This window comes from Geotrypetes seraphini, chromosome 10 (assembly GCF_902459505.1).
Source record: "Geotrypetes seraphini chromosome 10, aGeoSer1.1, whole genome shotgun sequence".
Classification (NCBI taxonomy): Eukaryota; Metazoa; Chordata; class Amphibia; order Gymnophiona; family Dermophiidae; genus Geotrypetes; species Geotrypetes seraphini.
This window is the reverse complement of record NC_047093.1, coordinates 73,222,281-73,242,228: the sequence shown is the minus strand read 5'-3', so window position 1 is coordinate 73,242,228 and position 19,948 is coordinate 73,222,281. Positions and strand designations below refer to the sequence as shown.

General features: G+C 42.0%; 1 protein-coding gene across 13 annotated transcripts in view; it reads left to right on the top strand.

The window, feature by feature from the left end:
- Positions 1-19,948, top strand: part of GAPVD1 (GTPase activating protein and VPS9 domains 1) — a 189,433-nt gene that overhangs the window by 70,631 nt on the left and 98,854 nt on the right. For 7 of the 13 annotated variants that reach the window (XM_033960247.1, XM_033960249.1, XM_033960252.1 and 4 more), the window contains exons 6-8: positions 846-1,038; positions 3,936-4,016; positions 16,662-16,816. In XM_033960247.1, coding sequence (XP_033816138.1) covers positions 846-1,038; positions 3,936-4,016; positions 16,662-16,816 — 429 coding nt within the window. The remainder of the gene's footprint in view (positions 1-845; positions 1,039-3,935; positions 4,017-16,661; positions 16,817-19,948) is intronic. The other 6 variants (XM_033960259.1, XM_033960256.1, XM_033960254.1 and 3 more) reach the window with 1 other exon arrangement.

Sequence of the window (19,948 nt, the reverse complement as noted above, 5' to 3'; positions counted from 1 at the left end):
TTTGAAAGCATGGACTAGTTTGAACATAGATTGCGAATTGGAAACCTGTTTGGGTACTAGCTGCTGGGTAGATCTTCATGCTTAAGATAATGATTGCTGGTGATGATGGCAAAGAATGGGCATGTAGCTATTTTAGAGAATTTAGGTAGCATTTAGCTATTTTAGGAAATTTACCACCCCTTTTACAAAATTTCATAAAAGGTTTTTATTGCCAGCCAGCACACTGAATGCTTTGCTCTGATCATAAGAGTTCCTATGAGTGTCTGAGCAGTGCAGAGCATTAGGTACGCCTGCCGGCGCTAAAAACCTCTTGCACGGTTTTGTAAAAGGGGGGGGGGGGTTAGGTAGCACTGATGTTTTAAAACATTTCCTTTTTATTAAAAGATGTAATATTTGGAATTAAACGGAAAATGGAAATTTGTCCGTTCTTGAGCTTTATTTTTTTGTCTATCAAGACTTAACACTTTGATATATGTATCCCAGTGTCCTAAACTATTTCAATACCCAGGTCCCCCAACCTATTTTTTTTGTTGTTGTTGGTTTTAATAGTTGCACAGACAAACCCAATTCTGGCCCTACCCCCAAGCTGTTTTGCCATGTTGGGCAAAACATTAGTCAAGCCATGGCCTTGGTGATATGTCCCGTTCCACTGCCTATGCTGCATCCTACCATCTTTTACTTCTGCCCTTTTTCTATCCTTAATGTACTTAAAAAGAAATTGAGTCGAGGCAATTTTGGAGGAAACAATCTTGGACCTAAAGTTGGATCTTTTCTATTGCACCATATTGGTTACTTTCAATTCTGCTAATGTTCCTCTGACTGCAGTAATGTTGATTCTGCTGCAGGTAGGGTTTATGCGAAATGTGATAGCAGGTGGCCAGCTGAGAGAAGAAGATAGGATAGCTCTTGATACTCTCCTGGCAACAATACCCCTGACCAAACCCGGGAAAAACAATACTCTGGAAACAACTCCTTCCAACACCCCTCAGCTGTCTCCTGCAACCACTCCAGCTAACAAAAAGAACCGGACTGCCATAGGTAAGGAAACCAGAGAGGTGATTATTTATACATCAGGAAGCTCTTTGGATGCAGAATCTCTTGTATGTATTCTACGTTTGTGATGGCCTGCTTGGGATTGTATTAAGTAATAAACTTCCAGACAGATAATCCATTTAGGCTATTATCCTTATAAGAATGAAATTCTTGCCATACAATGGATCAAAGAATATTGGAAATTTGAAAAAGTAGGGAAAACTCTCCTTTCAGCAGGCATTGGGAATATATTTAGAAAACCTAGGCTGTAATCATAATTTAGGAGACATGGAAAATGGATTTCCTTTAATGTTTCTCTCTCACTTCTTTTTGTTATTTTCCTAAATTTTATTTATTTTTTTCTAATAATTTTTGCTGTTTTTAACTCTTTACTTTTGTTTTGGTATTGTGAACTTTAGGGCCCAGGCAATCTAGCTCCCAAAATTTTCCAATCCTTTCTATAATTGTTTTGCTGATTGGATTTAGACCAGAACTTGAGGGTTGGTACACCAAACCTTTGACTCCAATTCATCTATTTTTCTATTGACCAACTCCAGCATTGACGCTTACTGATATTAGGCCTTACATGTTTTGTTCTTGATCTAAAGTAGTGGTAAATAAAACTTTAGATCCAGGACAAAGATATGTATTTACAAGTATAAAATGATAAATTTACCATATATATATATATACCATACATATATATACCATAATGTGTTCTTGTTTTGAAGCTGGAGTTGGAGTTGTTATATTTTTACCGCTTTCAACTCAGGACTCCACAGCCCAGATTTAGACTGATTCACCTTTCAAATCCAATTGAAAGTAAGAGATGTACACATACACTAATTATTTCTGTGCCCCAGAAAGTGAACTTAAGACAATGGAAGGTACAATAATTTGCTCAAGATCGGAAGGAACCTCAAGCAAAATTTAAACCTTGGCTTTGCTGGTGCTCTGCCAGCTGCTGTAACACTAGGTGGCTATTTTATTCCACTGCCAGACACTGATTGCATTCTGTAAATCTTACCCATAAGCAGCTACTGCTTAGATAAATAAAATAGGAAAGAAGTGCACAGCTTCAGCATTCAGGATAACTGATATTATACATTACTTCATGTGTACTAGAAGCATGTGCCCATTGAGGAACTGCAACTCATGCAGTATGTAAGTTTGTACCTGTACTGTTGCAATTGGCTGCACAAACTCTGCCTGATTCACTTGTGTAGTGTAAGGATATCCCCTGCTTGACCACATGATCTGTATAGCTTTGCCAAGAAGTATAAAGACAGCATTTGGAAATTTTTGGCAGCAAAACTTAAAAAACTATATGTATGAGAGAAGCTGTAGCATTGTCCTATCTCATTATCATCCAATTGCCAACATCCCTTTACTAACTAAGATGATAGAGGCTATTATTTCTACACAACCCTCTAATTACTTGGACAAATTTTCTATTATCCCAGGACAAGCAGGCAGGTATTCTCACTACTGGGTGACGTCATCCAACGGAGCCCCGAAGCGGACATCTCACAAGCATACTTGCTTGTAGAAACTTTTAGAAGTTTCGAGTTGCCCACACTGCGCATGCACGAGTGCCTTCCCGCCCGATGCATCGGGCGTGTCTCCTCAGTTCAGATAGCTAGCAGAGAAGCCAACCCAGGGGAGGCGGGTGGGACGTGAGAATAGCTGCCTGCTGTCCCTGGATAACAACTGTTACGGTAAGTAACATTGCTTTATCCCAGGACAAGCAGGCAGGTATTCTCACATCCCACAGATGCAATTCTATATAGGACGCCCATGTGTGATTCTCAAAAGCTGCTTAGGTGGCTGCTGAGACCGGGCATCCTATATACTATAGTATATAGAATCAGACCCTAAGTATTTTGTTGAACTTATCAAACCTGCAATCTAAGTTTGTACATGAGGCATGAAGGGATAATTGATTTCTCCAGGGTCACAGGAAGCAGCAATGCAGTTTGAACCCCGACTTCCCTGGTTCTTGGCCTGCTGTACTAACCATTAGGCTGCTCCTCTGTTTGGAAATATACCTGTATAAGATGCTTAAATATGAAAAGCTAATTTACTAGCAACCCCTGTTTTAAAAATTACAAAGACAAAAATATTTGTTTTGAAGAACTCTTGTGATTGAGCATATGGTGTGAGAGAGGGTTGCCCTGATCCAGTCCTGTTGTTTTGGGGGATTTGGGTTTTTAGGTTTTGGTGGGTTTTTGTTTTGTTTTGCATCAACACATTCATGGATTTGCAGGGGGGTGGTTCAAGTTCAAACTTTACTTACTTTTAGAAAGTGTAACAAAAATGTAATTTTACAATATAACAAGGGCAGATGTCAGAGCAAAGCCATACATTAAATGGAATGAAAATAAGTTTCCAATGACAGAAACATTTAAAAGAAATAAATCATGATTATAGTAATGATAGGTGATGACAAAAGATAAAGTAAAAAAAAATTATATTGGTATAAACTCAACATACATTGTAGGAAGATAAAATGCAAGGTCAATGGGAATTGGATTGAGCCAAATGTAATTTGATATTCTGATTTCCCTAAAAAATTATAGCTACAAGTCCCTGCATGCAATAGAGTATCACCAGGACCACATCAGTCTGTTTAGCGTGCTATGAGGTGACAGTTAGTGAGGGACTCTTTCTGTATACCAAATTACTATTCTAGTTTAGGACTCCATATGTCATTCTTGAGTGCCATTTTGGATCTTTTGATATCTTGGATATTATCTATATTGCAGAAAACAGAATTATTTACCATGGCTATACTGTACATTTAGAATGTGTCTTTGCAAATTGCTGTAGTGGATTTCTTTATGCTTTCAGAAGTATATTATTAAGACTCAATTTTCTTTCTGTTTACTGCTGCCAAAATCTAGGACAACAGTTAGCCGCTATCACCGCCTGGGATACATCAGCCACCAATCTTACATCACATATAAACCTTGTAACCCCCTTTGGTGGGTAACCTAAACTTTTCTCACATATTTTTCAGCAAACATTTTCCATAAAAATGTTTTGTGTGCTTTCTCATTCATATACCGTAGAAGGATTGGTGTCCATAACCTTTCATTTATGACTAGCAAAAATTAATACAGCAGTGATATTACTTTTTTTTTGACAATTCATGTAGACACACAGATGTTCCAGTGTAGACATTTTTTTCTGTACTGGTTTTTAAAACTGTCAATCTTTTCCCAACCCCCCCCCCCCCCCCCCCCACACACACAACCCCCAGTTATGTGATTTCACAGGTCATTGTAGCCTAGACTTTTAAATAAGTAGCGTTATGTTTGAATTCAGCAATGCATTTTATTGTAGCAGATTATGAGAAGAATAAGTGTTTTGCTACTTTTGCTTATTTTGTTAGTTTTCAAATATCAATAATAAAATCCTAAGCGCGCATGCGCACTTAGGGTTTCGTGATCCCTGCCGCCGTGTTTTCTGTTCCCTGGCCAAATTCTATTATAGAACACGGCGGCAGGGAACACTCCGGAGCTTCCCCCCTCCTGCCCTTACTCACCAACCGCTGCTGACACCTTCAAAAGGAGCCTGGTGAGGATAGTGGCCAGCTGTAGCAAACTTCGCAGGCTGCACAGCACCTCGGTAGCACGTTTCCTGTGACATACGCGATCGCGTCAGAGGGAACGTGCTATCAAGATGCAGAGTGGCCTGCAAAAGCCGGCCGCGATCCTCACCAGGCTGCAAATGACCATGCTGGACCGGGGGAGCAGGGAAGAGGTGCTACTGGACCAGGGGGAGCAAGGAAGAGGAACAGGGGAAGCAGGACCTGGGGGATCAGGTAAAGGGTGCTGCTGGACCGGGGGAGAAGGGAAGAGGTGCTGCTGGACAGGGGGAGCAGGGAAGAGGTGCTGCTGGACCTGGGGAGCAAGGAAGAGGGACGGGGGAGCAGGGAAGAGGTGCTTCTGGACCGGGGAGCAAGGAAGAGGGACAGGGGGAGCAGGGAATAGGTGCTGCTGGACAGGGAGAGCAGGGAAGAGGGACAGGGGGAGCACGGAAGAGGTGATGTTGCTCAGGGTAGTGGGGTGGGGGAGGGAAATGCTACTGCACAGGGAAGTGGGCTGGGGAGGGAAATGCTGCTGGTGAGAAAAGGGGGCTGGGGCTGAAAGGGAGAAGGGGGCTGGGGGGGAAATGGGTTTGGAGCTGGAGCTGAGGCTGAAAATAGGGGACATGTGAGGGAAGGAGGCTTTACTAGCACCCGTTAATGTAAAGGGCTTAAACACTAGTATACTCATAAATAAAGGATTTACTGCAGCCATTGTTATATGTAGCAGTGTAGCCTGTCAAATGTCTATATTCAAAATAGACCCTTAATGAGGTTTCCAAAGTCTTTTATTGTCATACTGATGGTACTCCAGAATCCGGAATGGACACCACTTGTAGAAATTTGGAGCCCCAGTGCTGTCCAGAACATAGGCTGGACTTTTGCTTCTTGTTGGCTATTAAATCTAGACTGAAAGCTCCAGATATTGGCAGGTGAGGGATTTTATTTGTGATTCTGTAAAATCTCCAATGATCTTATAAAACATAGAGAGGCTATCATCCAGTAAAGATTGCCAGGCCCCTCTTGTCTCATTGATGCTGGACATGACATGACCTAAAATGTTAATGCTACTAGTCTCGTCCCATAATTGTGATTGTATATTCAGGGGTGTTCAGTGTTAATGTGGAAGGTTCATGCTGTCTGTTAGTGCGGGGAAAAAAAGACTTCCTGGTTTGTCTGTCATGCTGAGAGCTAAGTAATGGTCACAGCAGCATAACGGAATTGGTATATTTAGTGTTCTTCTGTCTCTTTGGAGCTTTCTTATCTATCAATAGTAGTAGGAATGATGTCACAGAAATGCATATTCTGTTACATCTCCTCTGGAATCTGTAAGTATGGTATTCAGTCCAAACCCACAAACCAGATCTTGCAGCAGTGTGATACTCACAGCTTTCAGCACCTCCCACATTTCCAATGGAGTATAGTGCCCCCTTTAGTTTTTCCTTCTGCAAACAAACTGTGCAGAAGTGTTTCTCATCTGTTCTTCTTTATTTTTCTTATTTTTATTGAAAGTTTGTTTTTGTCTGTGGCTTTGATGCCCTCAGACCCCCCTTGTTTAAGGGATCTCTGCCTGGGGAAGGACGCAGGTTCCGTGATGCCGGACTGCAGCTTTACAGGGCAAACCTTCGGGTGGACCTGTGGAGCCAGCCTACTGTTTGCCACTTCAGAGCTCAGGGTACCTTCCACTGGGAGTCAGCTTGCCTTCTGAATTTTTCAGAGGCTTAAGTGCAGGCTGAAGGTGCCCCGAGTAAGAACCCTTAAGGTATCAGGGTGCTGGCTGTGCATTTCCTGCCCCTTTGCCATTCGAGGTTCCATGAAGGTGGAAGTCATAGGGTCAGTCTGACTGGCAGCCCAAAGATTCAAGGAGAGGAGTAATTTGGAGAAGTTTTTAAGGCAGAAAGACCTTTCCATTCACTTCAGCAGCAGGGAAAAGCTGACAGGCACTGCACAAAACTATGAGTACCCCATTATTTCCTATGGGAAACTCGGGAGGGGGAGGGTTCTGAAAGTCAGTTTCCAAGGGTAGAGTTCAGGACCCCCATCTCTGAAACCCCTATATTAGTTTTTTGTTTTTTAATTGTCTTCAAGGACCATTTTGGCACAATTTTTCTGGTGGCAGCCATCTTGGAAGTTAAACAACCTTTTTTTCTAAAGCTTTTATCTGCTTTAAAATCCCTCGCTTTTTACAAAAATCGATAGAGATGGACTCCTCAGTATGTGCTAACATGAATTCATGTGTCAGTTGCGCCAGATTGTTGATGGAAGAGTGTCCATGTACTGTGTGCCGTGGCAAGCGCAAGGAAGGAGCAGGAGCTTTGGCCTTAGCCCAATCTGTATCTTCCAGGGCTAGGAAACCATCCTGGGTCTGGAAGATGGGAAGAAAATCCTGCCCGTCACCTGAAACATGCGAGGGCACAAAGTGCCAGCGCGTGGAGTCTGTGGATCCCACAAAAGTCTCGCCAGAAGTCCATTAGGGGTCAGTTATTGCCTCTTTGCAAAGGTTCTCCCTAGAATTTGTCCATCTCATATGAAAAGCATTTTTAGTGGACTTGAGCCGTGTTCCACAGAGAGAGAGCATATCAGTGTTTTCAGAGAGCATCTTTCCTTCCAGGGATAAGTGATTTGGTTCCCAGTGCCAACAACCACTCAGACCAGATTGACCGAGTTGGAAGTCAAGATCCATGCTTCTTTTAACTCAGGGCACTCGCTCAGTCCTGGATGACTCCAATTTCATTTTTGGTTTTGTCAAACAGGATGCCTCTTATTGCCCTTGATTAGGGTGATGGCCTCTCTATACGCCGGCTGTTCGTCTGTTTCAGTCCACCATTTTATTGCAGATGCGGTCAAGGAATTGAAACTTGATGTACAGCCTTCCAATTCTCAGTGTACAGTCATGAGCCACTCCAGTATTCGGACCTCTTTTTTTCCAGCGCAACCAGGCTTTTTCCCATGGCCTCCGAATTTCAACAGCTGTTTGATCAGCTGAAGGTAGACTATGCAGTGGCTCGTCACCAAGTGCACAGCCCTCCCTAGTGAAGGAGGAGTGATGCTAAAGGATTCGCAGGATCATAGGGTGGACATGGTCTTATAGAAACATGACGGCAGGTAAAGGCCAAATGGCCAATCTGCAGTAACCATTATCTCATTCTCTCTCTGAGAGATACCACGTGCCTATCCCAGGCCCTCTTGAATTCAAACACAGTCTCTGTTTCCACCATCTCTTCCAGGAGACGGTTCCACGCATCTATCACCCTTTCTGTAAAAAAGTATTTCCTCAGATTACTCTGGAGCCTATCACCTCTTAACTTCATCCTATGCCCTCTCACTGCAGAGTTTCCTTTCAAATGAAAGAGACTCGACTTGTGCACATTTATATTACGTAGGTATTTAAGCGTCTCTATCATATCTCTCCTTTCCCGCCTTTCCTTCAAAGTATACAGATTGAGATCTTTAAGTCTGTCCCCATATGCCTTATCGCGAAAACCACACACCAAGACAGCAGTGGCAGCCTCGTTTGCTGCACAGGCCTGTCACTTGAAACTGTGACGGGTGCCTTCGGCAGAGGAGGAAGTCTGCCCCAACTCATGATTTTAGTGGGTCTGATCTGGCCTCACCGTCCATGGTATGTGGATCTCATCCATCTTCAATGAGATAGGGGCCTCAAACTTTCTTGCCATCAAGGTTTTCTCAGGGACCAGTTCCCATGGAGAATCCTCAGTGCTTTGGTCTTATGGCATGGCTCTTGAGCGCAAGGCTCTAGTTCAAAGAGGCTATTCAGACGTTGTCATTGCTACTCCTCTTGTGGGCTAAAAAGCCCTCTATTATAGCGGCCTATGCCAAGGCTTTGAAGGCTTTTCAACCATGGTGTGACAGAGACCTGGTGGAGCCGCTATGTGCTCCCATTTTGGTGGTCCTTGCTTTCTTTCAAGCTGGTCTGGAGAAAGGCCAAGCAGTGGCTTCCCTGAAGGTACAAGTGGCAGGTCTCTCATGCTTCAGAGCACAAAGTGGTTCAGTTTCGCTTACACTCTCCCCCAAACATGACTAGATTTCTCAGAGTTGCTCTCTGACTTGGAACATTAACACTGTTTTAAAGAGTCTTACTAAAGCCCCTTTTGAGCTGCTCAAAGACAAATGCTTTTTGGACCTTACGGTCAAAGCAGTGTTCCTAGTGGCAATCGTCTAGGCATTTCAGAGCTGCAAGTTCTCTATTGTAGGCTTTATTGTGGCTCAGGATCATGGAGGCAGGAGTAACCCTTTGTGCTGCTACTTCTTTCCTTTTGAAAGTTGTTTCTAATTTCCATGAGGAGGTTTGTCTAACTGCTTTTCAACCCATGGAGTCAAATAAGCAGGATAAAATATTACAGAAACTGGATGTGCGAAGAGTCTTACTTCACTACTTAGGACCAATGATTTTCATCTTTCTGACCATCTGTTTGTACTAACTAGTCAGTCCTGGCATGGTAAACCAGCATCCAAGACCTCTATTGCCAGATATTTTCACATGGCCATCTCGTTGACATACATCACCTGTGAGAAAACAGCTGCTGGTTTCTCTCAAGGTGCACTTAACCAGGAGTGTCACAGTTTCATAAGCTGAGTCTCAGTCAGTCCCTCCAGCTGAAATTTGTAGGGCACCTACTTGGTCTTCTCTTCATACCTTTGCGAGGTTTTACAGAGTGGATGTGGCAGCTTGAGAGGACGCCACCTTTGGGGCCTCAGTATTGCTCTCCTGTCTCACCCTATATGTTGCCATTGCTCTTGTACATCACCTTACGTTCGGACTCAAGAGATGTAACAGAATGGAAGATTAGGTTCTTACCTCTGTTGTTCTCTGGAGTCTGTACTAGAGAGTTGCGCAGGGACAGAAATCCCCCCCATCCCTGCCAAAATCCCCTCCACCCTCGCCCGTCCCCATGATGAATCCCCTCGGTCCCCCTCTAAAAGTTACCTGTCGCCATAAAAGGCAGCAATTACTTCAGAAAGTTTTGATTTTTTTTTAAGTCTTAGTTTATTTAAACCAACAATAAAATACAATCATTTTTTAACACCCCCTCCTTTTTTTTTAATACCCCATCCTCACTATTAAAAATATTTTTAGTAATAATCCATGAATCACAAAGCAAGGGTACACCTAGGAAAAGGGAGCATCATAAACACTGCAGTGAGCATTAGAACATCAAAATCCCCTTTATTAAACTAAAGCCAGATTAATACAGATCGATCCTGCATAGTCAATACTAAAAGAAAACAGTCATATTCATACATACAGAACACAACCTACCTACCCCTCACACTGGTTCACTTGCTTCCTTGTCATCATCACCACACTCTCCCTACCCCTGATCCTGGCAGGCCTGCCTGGCTGTCACCATCATCTCTGTACCCTTTATGCCTATTACTGTCACCAGATTCTCTCCCTTCCCCTTCACCCCAACCAGCCTGCCACTTCACTCTCCCTATCTCTCTCTCTGCCTAAGATGGAAGGCTATCACCTTGGCTGGCCTGTCTGCCACCTTATTCTCTAGCCACCTGTCATCCCATGCTCCATTTCACCATTGCCTCATTCTCCCTACCCTCATGATGGTCGTCACCTGTCCCTTTTGCTAGTTCTCATATTAGCCATACTGCCTGCTTGCTTGTCTCTGCTATCTTGTGCCCCCCTCCTCTCCCTGTCATCTCACTCTCCCTTCATGCTAGCTTTCACTCTTTCTTCTCCTCACCTTGGCCTGCCTGCCTTCCCCTAGCTGTCCCCCACAATCCCAAGCCCACCCCTGCCTAACCTGTGGGCCAAATTGACTGTCCTCTCTTTCCTCCCCCACCTGTTACATGCATACCAAGTCCCAGCATCCGCCAAGCCTTTCCCCCTCCCCCACCCCCACTAACCTGATCTCAGCAGCTCCAGCCAGCTCCTGCCAAGTGGTTTGGCAGGGGGAGTAGGCCCTCTCCCAGCCAGCCACCCCAGTGTCCAAGAGCTGCAGCCACCTTCACCACGGCAGCGGGGAGCCGTGGAAGGGGAGGTGCAGGTTTCTGGCCTGGCCCGGCCCGAGCCACCTCCTTCCCCCAAGGTCCTTCCCTTCTCCAGACCCAGTGCCTAAACTTACCCCGCACAACTTTGGCCAGTTCAGATGGGGGCAGGGCAGAATGCAGCTGGGAGTCAGAGAGCCACCCCGCTCCTCGCTCGGGTGGCTGCACAAAGCAGCGCCTTAGACACGCACAAAAAGGCAACAAAAAATGAAGCACCGCAGCTCCCCAGAAGCAGAAACTCAGCCACCGTTTCTCCCTTCTCTGGAGCTCATCACGTAGGCAGTAAGCTCAGCACAGGCATACATTGGTTCAGCTGCAGTACAACGGGCCAATCAAAACGACCTTAGAACTTTGAGGTTGTTTGTGATTGGCCCAGAGTTCTAAGGTCATTTGTGATTGACCCGTTATGCTGAGCTTACTGCCTTTATGCTGAGCTTACTGCCTATGTTCTGAGCTCCATGTCTACGTGACAGAGACTGTTGCTGTTGATTCGTCGGGAGCTCAGCGTGGCGCCAGACCGGAAATTAGATAGGCCTCGAGTCAGGATAAGAACCCCAGTTCCATCCCTGTGAGAGTTCCGTTGGCCTTGGGGGGGGGTCCCCATTAGTCCCTTGGGCCTGGGAGGGGTCTCCGTGGGAGTCCCATTGACCTAGGGAGGGATCCCTGTGGGATTTCCGCGATCCCAGTTCCCATGCAGACCTCTAGTCTGTATGGCCCGCCCTCTTTCCTCAGTAATGCCTGCTTTTCTGCCTTGGATATTTTGTCTTTTCCACGCCTGAAATAATTCTCCTGGCATCCAGATGTCCTTGTATAAGATTGTACTGTATATATAAGTGCATTATTCAGTCTCTGTCTCCTTTTATGTTAGTACCTGTTGCACGTAGCAAGTTGGTTGTTATTGCTGCTATGTTTTTTGAATGTTTTTATGTTTGTTACTAATTATTCTCTTCATAAGCTGCAGAATAGAACTGTATAATGTCAGCAGGGAAGATCCCCGTACCCCTTCTTCTTTGTGTTTTTGTTCCAGTGGTGATAGATTTCTTTGTAATAAAACTGAAGGGGGCACAATACTCTACTGGCAATGTAGGAGGTTTTGAAAGCTGCGAGTATCACACTTCTGCAAGATCTAGTTTGTGGGTTTGGATTGAATGCCATACTTATTGACTACAGAGAAGATTAATAGAAAGAAGATTAACACAGGTAAAAACCTAATCTTCCACTCCAAAATAGAACTCTTGGACTTATATTGGAGATTAGCACATGACTGTTCTGTGGACACACCAAAAAAAAGGAAAGGAAGCAAACTCAGTAATGAAGGTGTTATGGTTTAATATTGTCTTGAGATGTATTGGTATTGGTATTAACCTAAAAGCCTTTGGAAAAACATAACACTATATAACATTTTATTTCCTGGACAGTAAGTGTAATTTCCTACTTGCTCATGCCTAAAAAGTATAGAAAATGTTTTATTTCCATAACAACAAGCTCAAAAGAACAAAAAAAAAAAAAAAAAAAGGATCAGTGTTTCACAACAAAATAGAGAATATCAAAAGCCACACAAAGTTCTTGGACTTCCAGGTAGTTTAAAATAAAGTATTTATTTCCCAAAAGACTGTATAATAAAAGTCAAGTATACATAAAGGTATAAAGTCTGTGTCAAGGAATTATAGTCATGTCAGCATACAAGGGCCGTTCAAAAAGTATCAGACCTTTATTCATAAAAAATGCTCGCATTCAGATACAACAATCTTATCCTAATATCCTTCAAAGTAGTCCCATGTGGGCTGCCACACACTTCTTCCAACGGTTCTGCAACTGCCGGAAGCAGTGCTGGAACGCCTCTTTTTGAGATTGCTCGCAACTGGTCTGTCGCATTCTACATGATGTCTTCTCTTGACTGAAATCTGGTCGCTTTCAGGGGCATTTTCAGCTTGGGGAAAAGCCAGAAGTCACACGGAGCCATGTCAGGAGAGCAGGAAGCCTGAGGAATCACAGGTGTGTTGTGTTTGGCCAGGAAACTCCATATCAAATGTGAAAAATGGGCAGGTGCGTTATCGTGATGGAGCTGCCAATTGCCCACTGCCCACAGGTCCGGCCATTACGAAGGCGACGCAGAACCTCTTGGTAGTACTCCTTGGTTATGGTTGTGCTGTGTGGTGCATACTCATGATGAACCACACCACTGGAGTCAGAGAAGATGGTCAGCATGACTTTGACATTGCTGCGGACCTGCCTTGCTTTTTTGGCCTCGGGGATGTTGAATGCTTCCATTGTGATGACATCAACTTGGTTTCTAGATCGTACCCATAAACCCAGGACTCATCACTAGTGATCACTGCTGAGGAAGTTGGGATCACTGTTCACGGTCTCCAGCATGTTCTGTGCAATCTCCAAACGGAGTTGCTTCTGCTTGATCTTTAGCAGCTTTGGAAAGAACTTCACTGAAATTCTCCTGAAGCCCAAATCCTCAGTCAAAATGGAATGAAAAGATAACGCTGATGCTCGCCTCATCTTCAAGTTCTCTGATCGTGATTAGATGATCCTGCATCACCAGGGTCCTCACTTGGTCAATGACGATCCCATTTCTGGATGTTGAGGGCCTACCAGAACGTGTGCCATTGTTCACTGATATGCGGCCATCTCTGAAGTGGTTGTACCAATCCTTTATCTGTGTGGTACCCATTGCTTTGCCCTGACGGCCTGTTGAATCTTGTGGATCATTTCCACTTGGGAATCACCAAGCTTTACACAAAATTTAATGCAGTAGTGTTCAATTTTTTCTGTCATTATGTCAAAAACAAAAATCTGACGACGCTCACTTGCACTTCCTCACTCATTGACGGTCTGCCAGCGATTGGCAGCTTCTGTAGATGGGAAAAAATTCAAGCATTCACATTAGGGTCGCCTACATACATGCACCAAACCACGCCTCCCTAGCTTTATTTGTTTACGCAAATGAGTGAGAGCTGATACTTTTTGAATGGCCTCGTATATTTGATGTTCATAAAAAGAATATAGACCCATAAAACTTTGCTTTTGTGACCGGGATAGTCAAACTTTGCATTTTACCTATTTAAAATGTGAAAACGCCGAATTTTCATATTTTCATTTTTTTTAATAGTCATATAAAGCAACATATAAATCACATTTAACATGTATTTATCTTGAAGTTATACAAATATGACCACAGAAGATTTAGAAGTAAGTTGTTTTTCGAGATTTGCGAATATATTGTAAGTCACTTTCATGAATCAGCCCCAGGTATAGTCTCCCATCATTCTCTCATTATATTGTCCTTGGTAGCGTTCAAAGTCCAGGATGAGTTGTTAATGAAGAGGTTCCACTCTTTCGGGTTACAGGCGATTCCATTTGCCTCAAACTGACTGATCACATTGCGGTAGAAGCAGAGCCCATCATGATGCTTCCTCTGATCTGTGACTTGCACACTTTCATCCACTATTTGAGCCTAGATGTCAAAAGCTCGGCATTGGATTTGATGAGAACAAGATCTCTGATCAAGTCGTTGAAGTCTTTCTGGTTTGGATAGTATGAGTTTCTCTTATCAGCTGCACCACTGATATTCTAAACTGGATCTATGACATCTCCCTCACTCTCTGATTTTCTGCTCTCTTCTGAAGACAGCTGCATTCTTTCTGGGGGAGTGGGTATGGGGAGCTCTGGTGCACTGGTGCAATGGATGAAGGAATATCTGGATATGTGATTGCAGATGGCATGCTTGCTAGTTCGACATTTGGAAGGGTCCATCATTCAGAAGTAACAGTTGCTTGAGTGGTCAGTGAGTTCTTGCCAAATTCTTGGTAAAGCAAACTTCATGGCTGTCTCCCCCTTCCCCCATCCTGTAGAAGAAGAAAATGAAATTATAGTAATGAAAACAATACTTTTATGTCACCTATGACTAATGTATACAAGATTCTCGCAACATATTTCATATTTTCAAATATCATATTTGAAAAAAAATCAAACATTCTAAGAAATGTTATAGCAGAAAATTCTGCCATCCTAGTGAGAAGCAAAATTCTTACCTACTGTGCCATAGTAAAAGGGCCCTTAAGTTTTGCCAGGACAATTGCGCCTGTGTAAGTCTTAGAGGTGTTTTCAAAAAAACTTTTGAAAACATACTTATGTCAGTATTTGTGAATCCATGAGAGAGGTTCGATATTTAGATTTCATTTTGAGTGAGAGATTTGGAAAACATACTTATAGGTATCAGCATTTATATGTTTCTAGGAGAGAAGTATTTTTTTTACCTTGAATTTTGTTTGATTGTGAGATTGCTGACCCAGAGAGGTTTTTATGCCTTGAATTTTGTTTGAAAGTCATGTTTGATGTGTAAATGTATTTGCTTATTTTGTATATTGTTTGTACACTGCTTTGGTTTAAAGTAGTATATAAATTTTTAAATAAATAAAGTTTGCTCAGCTTGGAATCAATCTGGAATGTTCTGCAAAAAAGGTAAATTTCAAGATATCAGTGTCCTGGTCACAAAAGCAAAGTTTGAGGGAATTGATAGCCATTTTCTGTACTTTTATGGCATAGGCAATTAAAAATACTTATTACCCAGGAACAAATAAAAAAAAAAATTTGTTCATAGTGTAATCTGATGGTATAAAGTAGTGGGATAATACTTCATCATCCATATTTCTGTATTTTGGGAAATGAGGTACAGTAAAAGTCCCATTATCTGGCACAAATGGGTGATAACAATATAAACGACTGGGGAGATATAAGAAGGAAGTTCCTAAAGGTCAATGATATCCTGACACTGGTAAAGGAACCAATTAAGCTACTTTAAATGCTTTTAACCTAGAGTAGTGCTCAGACTCCAAAGATGGATTGTAAGAACTCAATATGGGGACAAGCCCCTGTAGAGATTCTTATGGTATCTATCATTGCACCATTTTGTGGTTAAAGGTAGTTTAAAGTATTGTTAAAGCCTTGTTCATGATTGAATTAGTCCATAAAGAAGCGTAATGTCCAATAGTAAATAAACTTCAAATTGATAATCTCAAAAATAGACTTAGCTTGAAAAATATCAACAGCAAGTGTTCAGCTGGGTCCTGACGCGTTTCGCCGCTATGGCTTCCTCAGAGAACCCGCTAAATAGCTGGAAAAGTTCAATGCTGTGAATATCCTGATTCAAAAAGTAGTTTTTTCAGGAAACAGTAGTTTCACAGGAAGTAGTTTCACAGGAAACAGAAAAAACTACTTTTTGAATCAGGATATTCACAGCATTGAACTTTTCCAGCTATTTAGCGGGTTCTCTGAGGAAGCCATAGCGGCGAAACGCGTCAGGACCCAGCTGAACACTTGCTGTTGATATTTTTCAAGCTAAGTCTATTTTTGAGATTATCAATTTGAAGTTTATTTACTATTGGACATTATGCTTCTTTATGGACTAATTCAATCATGAACAAGGCTTTAACAATACTTTAAACTACCTTTAACCACAAAATGGTGCAATGATAGATACCATAAGAATCTCTACAGGGGCTTGTCCCCATATTGAGTTCTTACAATCCATCTTTGGAGTCTGAGCACTACTCTAGGTTAAAAGCATTTAAAGTAGCTTAATTGGTTCCTTTACCAGTGTCAGGACAAATGGGTGATAACCAGGTATGAGAGTACCCTCTGCTGCTTACTCAACTATACAGGGAACAGGAGGAAAGAGGATAAAGCTGAAAATGGCTTTTTGCAATTTTTCCTCGCGGCCTTTTTCTAGGGTAGAGGAAGGAAGGGCATGATGAAGCAGAGCTGAGAATTTCTACTCTCTCCTTCTATCATTCTTCTCCATTGAAGGTGTTGCCTGGGAGAGATGTCAATTACTTGAGAATTCTAGAGTTAAGAGCCAGAAAATGGGGTTTTTGCTGTAATTTGAAACACTCCCATTGCTTTTGTCATCCATAGCTATGATACTCCTGTTTTTGTAGACAGTTTATGTTCTTGTGTCTACAAACAGTAAAAATATTTTCTTAATGTATCTTAAACTCACCATCAGCCACTCGAAGCAGAAGCAAATCTAATCTGGTAGATCACACAGATCAAGAAGGATGGTCCCAGGATACCATACAGGAAGTTCTGCCTGAAGAAGTGCTAGTTATCTCTCTGGGGACAGGCCCCCAACTTACACCAGGAATGATGTCCGAAAACGAGGTATGGCATGAACAGGTTTGGAAAAGCAAGTAGCATGTAAGTGTATTGGGAAGCACTGTCATAGATAGCTATATTATTTTTATTAAGATTGTATTCAGATATTGATGACATATATAATAAGACATTGAGGGGCATTTTCGATAGGACGTCTTAAGTCTGTGTTTTGACGTTTGGGAAAGACATCCAGAACTCCAGCAGAGAAGATGTCCATTTTCTAAACTGCAAGACGTCTTGTGTTTTATTGTTTTTTTATTTGAAAATAACTTACCTAGATGTTTTGGCCCTTAGTAAGTCTACCTTTTTTTGGCCATTACCAAATATAAAGACGTCCATTTGAAAAAAGCAGAAAAGCAATCTTTCCCCGACGTCCAAGCAGCCTACAAATTTTTTTAGCAAACTGTTTAGACAGTTGAGCATAGAAATACTGTAGTGAATGCCATATAAAACATCTCAGGTACAGATGTCCCTATATTATAGGGCCTGTAACTTGCTCCAAAACTTACTATATCCACAATAGCCCTTATACCTGCAGCTGTCATATTAATGTAGGTACAGTAGGTTTTGGAGGGCTCACCATACAATATAAGCAAGTTTTATAGGGACATCTGTACCTTGGACTTTTAATGTGAAATTCACTGCAGTAACCCTTAGAGTGCCTCTCTGGGCTCAGAATGATGTCTGCTGACCATCTGAAGCTGTATGAGGGAAATGCTAAAAAGTTCTTGGCTCAGCCAAGAAGAAAATACGGATATGGTTCAATTAATGATCTGAAACAATATCAAAACCATAGAATTTTGTTTCTGCAAATTGGCACTTAATGAAATAAGATAACACCCTGCAGTGGCAAAATAATGCTCAAAATTTAGGAAGTTGGTTCTTGGGCTGAGAACTTTTCAGCACCCCTTCATAATACAGACTAGAACAGGGATCTCAAAGTCCCTCCTTGAGGGCCGCAATACAGTCAGGTTTTCAGGATTTCCCCAATGAATATGCATTGAAAGCAGTGCATACACATAGATCTCATGCTTATTCATTGGGGAAATCCTGAAAACCCGACTGGATTGCGACCCTCAAGGAGGGACTTTGAGACCCCTGGGCTAGAATGTATTGGGGGGGGGGTTTCACATCTTTCAGTGGCAGGAAACGTCAGTGACCACTGAGGGAGTAAGGGGGGTCATAACTTAATCCCTTCAGTTGTTATCTGCTCAGTTTGGGCACCTTTTTAGCATTTAGAAGCTTTTAAAACAAGTCTAGCTCCAAACAACTTAAAAAAAACCCAGGATGTTTTTGTTAAAGGTTTGATTATGCCTGCCAAGTGTCTAAGTCCTAAGCCCACCCAAAACACACCTCTAACATGTCCACTTGAGATTTGGACTCCCAGGAGACAAAACGACCAGAAAGAAGCCTAAAATATCTTTTTGTGAATGCCCACTTGAACGTTTTGACTAGTAAGATGTCCAAGTGCTGGTTTATGCTGTCTTTTGGACATCTGCCTGTATTTATATATAGATATATAATCAAAATGCAATTCCTCCGACCAAGCTCTCATTCTCATTAAAAGGAAGGAACATAAGAACATAAGATTTGCCACTGCTGGGTCAGACCAGCAGTCTGCTCACGCAGCGGCCCTTAGGTCAAAGATCAGTGCCGTATTTGAGTCTCGGGAATGTTTTGTGGGCATATAAAATGATTTTGCTCATCAATTTCAATCAATGATGAAAAATGTGCATGAAGTCTACAATAACAGTGTATGACTTTTGATATGCTGCCTTTCTGTTGTACAACCAAAGCAGTTTACAAATTATATACAGCTACAGTAGGCATTTTCCCTGTCCTTACTGGGCTCATACCGTGTTTTGTATCTGGGGCAAGGGAGGCTAACTATTGAAAATTTGGTGAATGAATCATTTAATACACTTATTAAACACAATTTTCTGTCAACTCAGCTTATCTTAAATATTCGAATCTTGCATAATATCAGCATCAGGATCAATCAAATTTCCAGTACACTTATGATAATGGTCATTGTTTCGTGGGGCTTCCTCAGGGAATATCTGTGAACCTTATAGAAGTATCTGCACCTCTAAATGGTTGTTCCAAAGATGTAGTTGAAAATACAGGAGAGAAATCCCTTCTCACTCAGGAGAAAGCAAAAAGAACAGCGAAGGCGACCACTGGTTTTGAAAAAGTTTTATTAGTACAAATACATAAAAATAATAGCTTTATTTCCCGTTATAATTTTCTGTTCAGGACAGTTTACAACAAGAGAGACTGCATGAATGCAACCTAATTACATTATGAGCATGAAGTAGGAGGAAACAGACAGGCGTGTAACGTAGTTATATACAGCAGGAGCATGCCGGATGATGTAGAAGAAAAACGATTAAGGAAGTTAAACAAATTTGTCAAATAAATGGTTTTTCAGTGATCTTCTGTATGATTGGTATGACAAATAGTTAAGGAGTAAGTTACTTAGAGTATTGTTCCAGATTCCTGGAAGGAAAGTGTCTTGGAGGAATCTTGAATTTGTATCCTTTGGGAGTCGGAAAGGTGAATAGTAATATTCTGCGTGAGAAGTGGAGTTTGTTTTGGAGAACAAAGTGATTCAGAATGTGGGTGGGTGCCTTGCCGAATAGTGTTTTGAAGCATAGGCAACCGAATTTGAAAATTATTCTGACCTCGACTTGTAACCAGTGCAGGTTAAAAATCAGTCAAATGGCTGTGTTTTGGATTGTTCTCAATCTTTTGGTTGTTTTTTTTTGTAGGAACCTAGGTAAATGATGTTGCAGTAGTCCAGTGAGTTTAGGATTAGTGATTGTACTAATAGTCTAAATGATGCAAAGTCGAAGTATGGTTTTATCGTATGTAGTTTCCATAGTAGGTAGAAGCATTTTTTTACTAAGATGTCAGTGTGGACATCAAATGTCAGTTGCTGATCTAAGGTCACTCCAAGGATTTTTATAATGGGGTTGATAGGAAAGTTTCTCCCTTGTAAGCTGATTGATGGTTCTTTGTATTTGTTCACTGGGGTGGCAATAAATATTTTAGTTTTTTCAGGGTTTAGTTTTAGTTTGAAGTTTTTGTCCATTGTTCTACCTGATCGATGATGGATGAAATGAAGTGTCTGGTTTC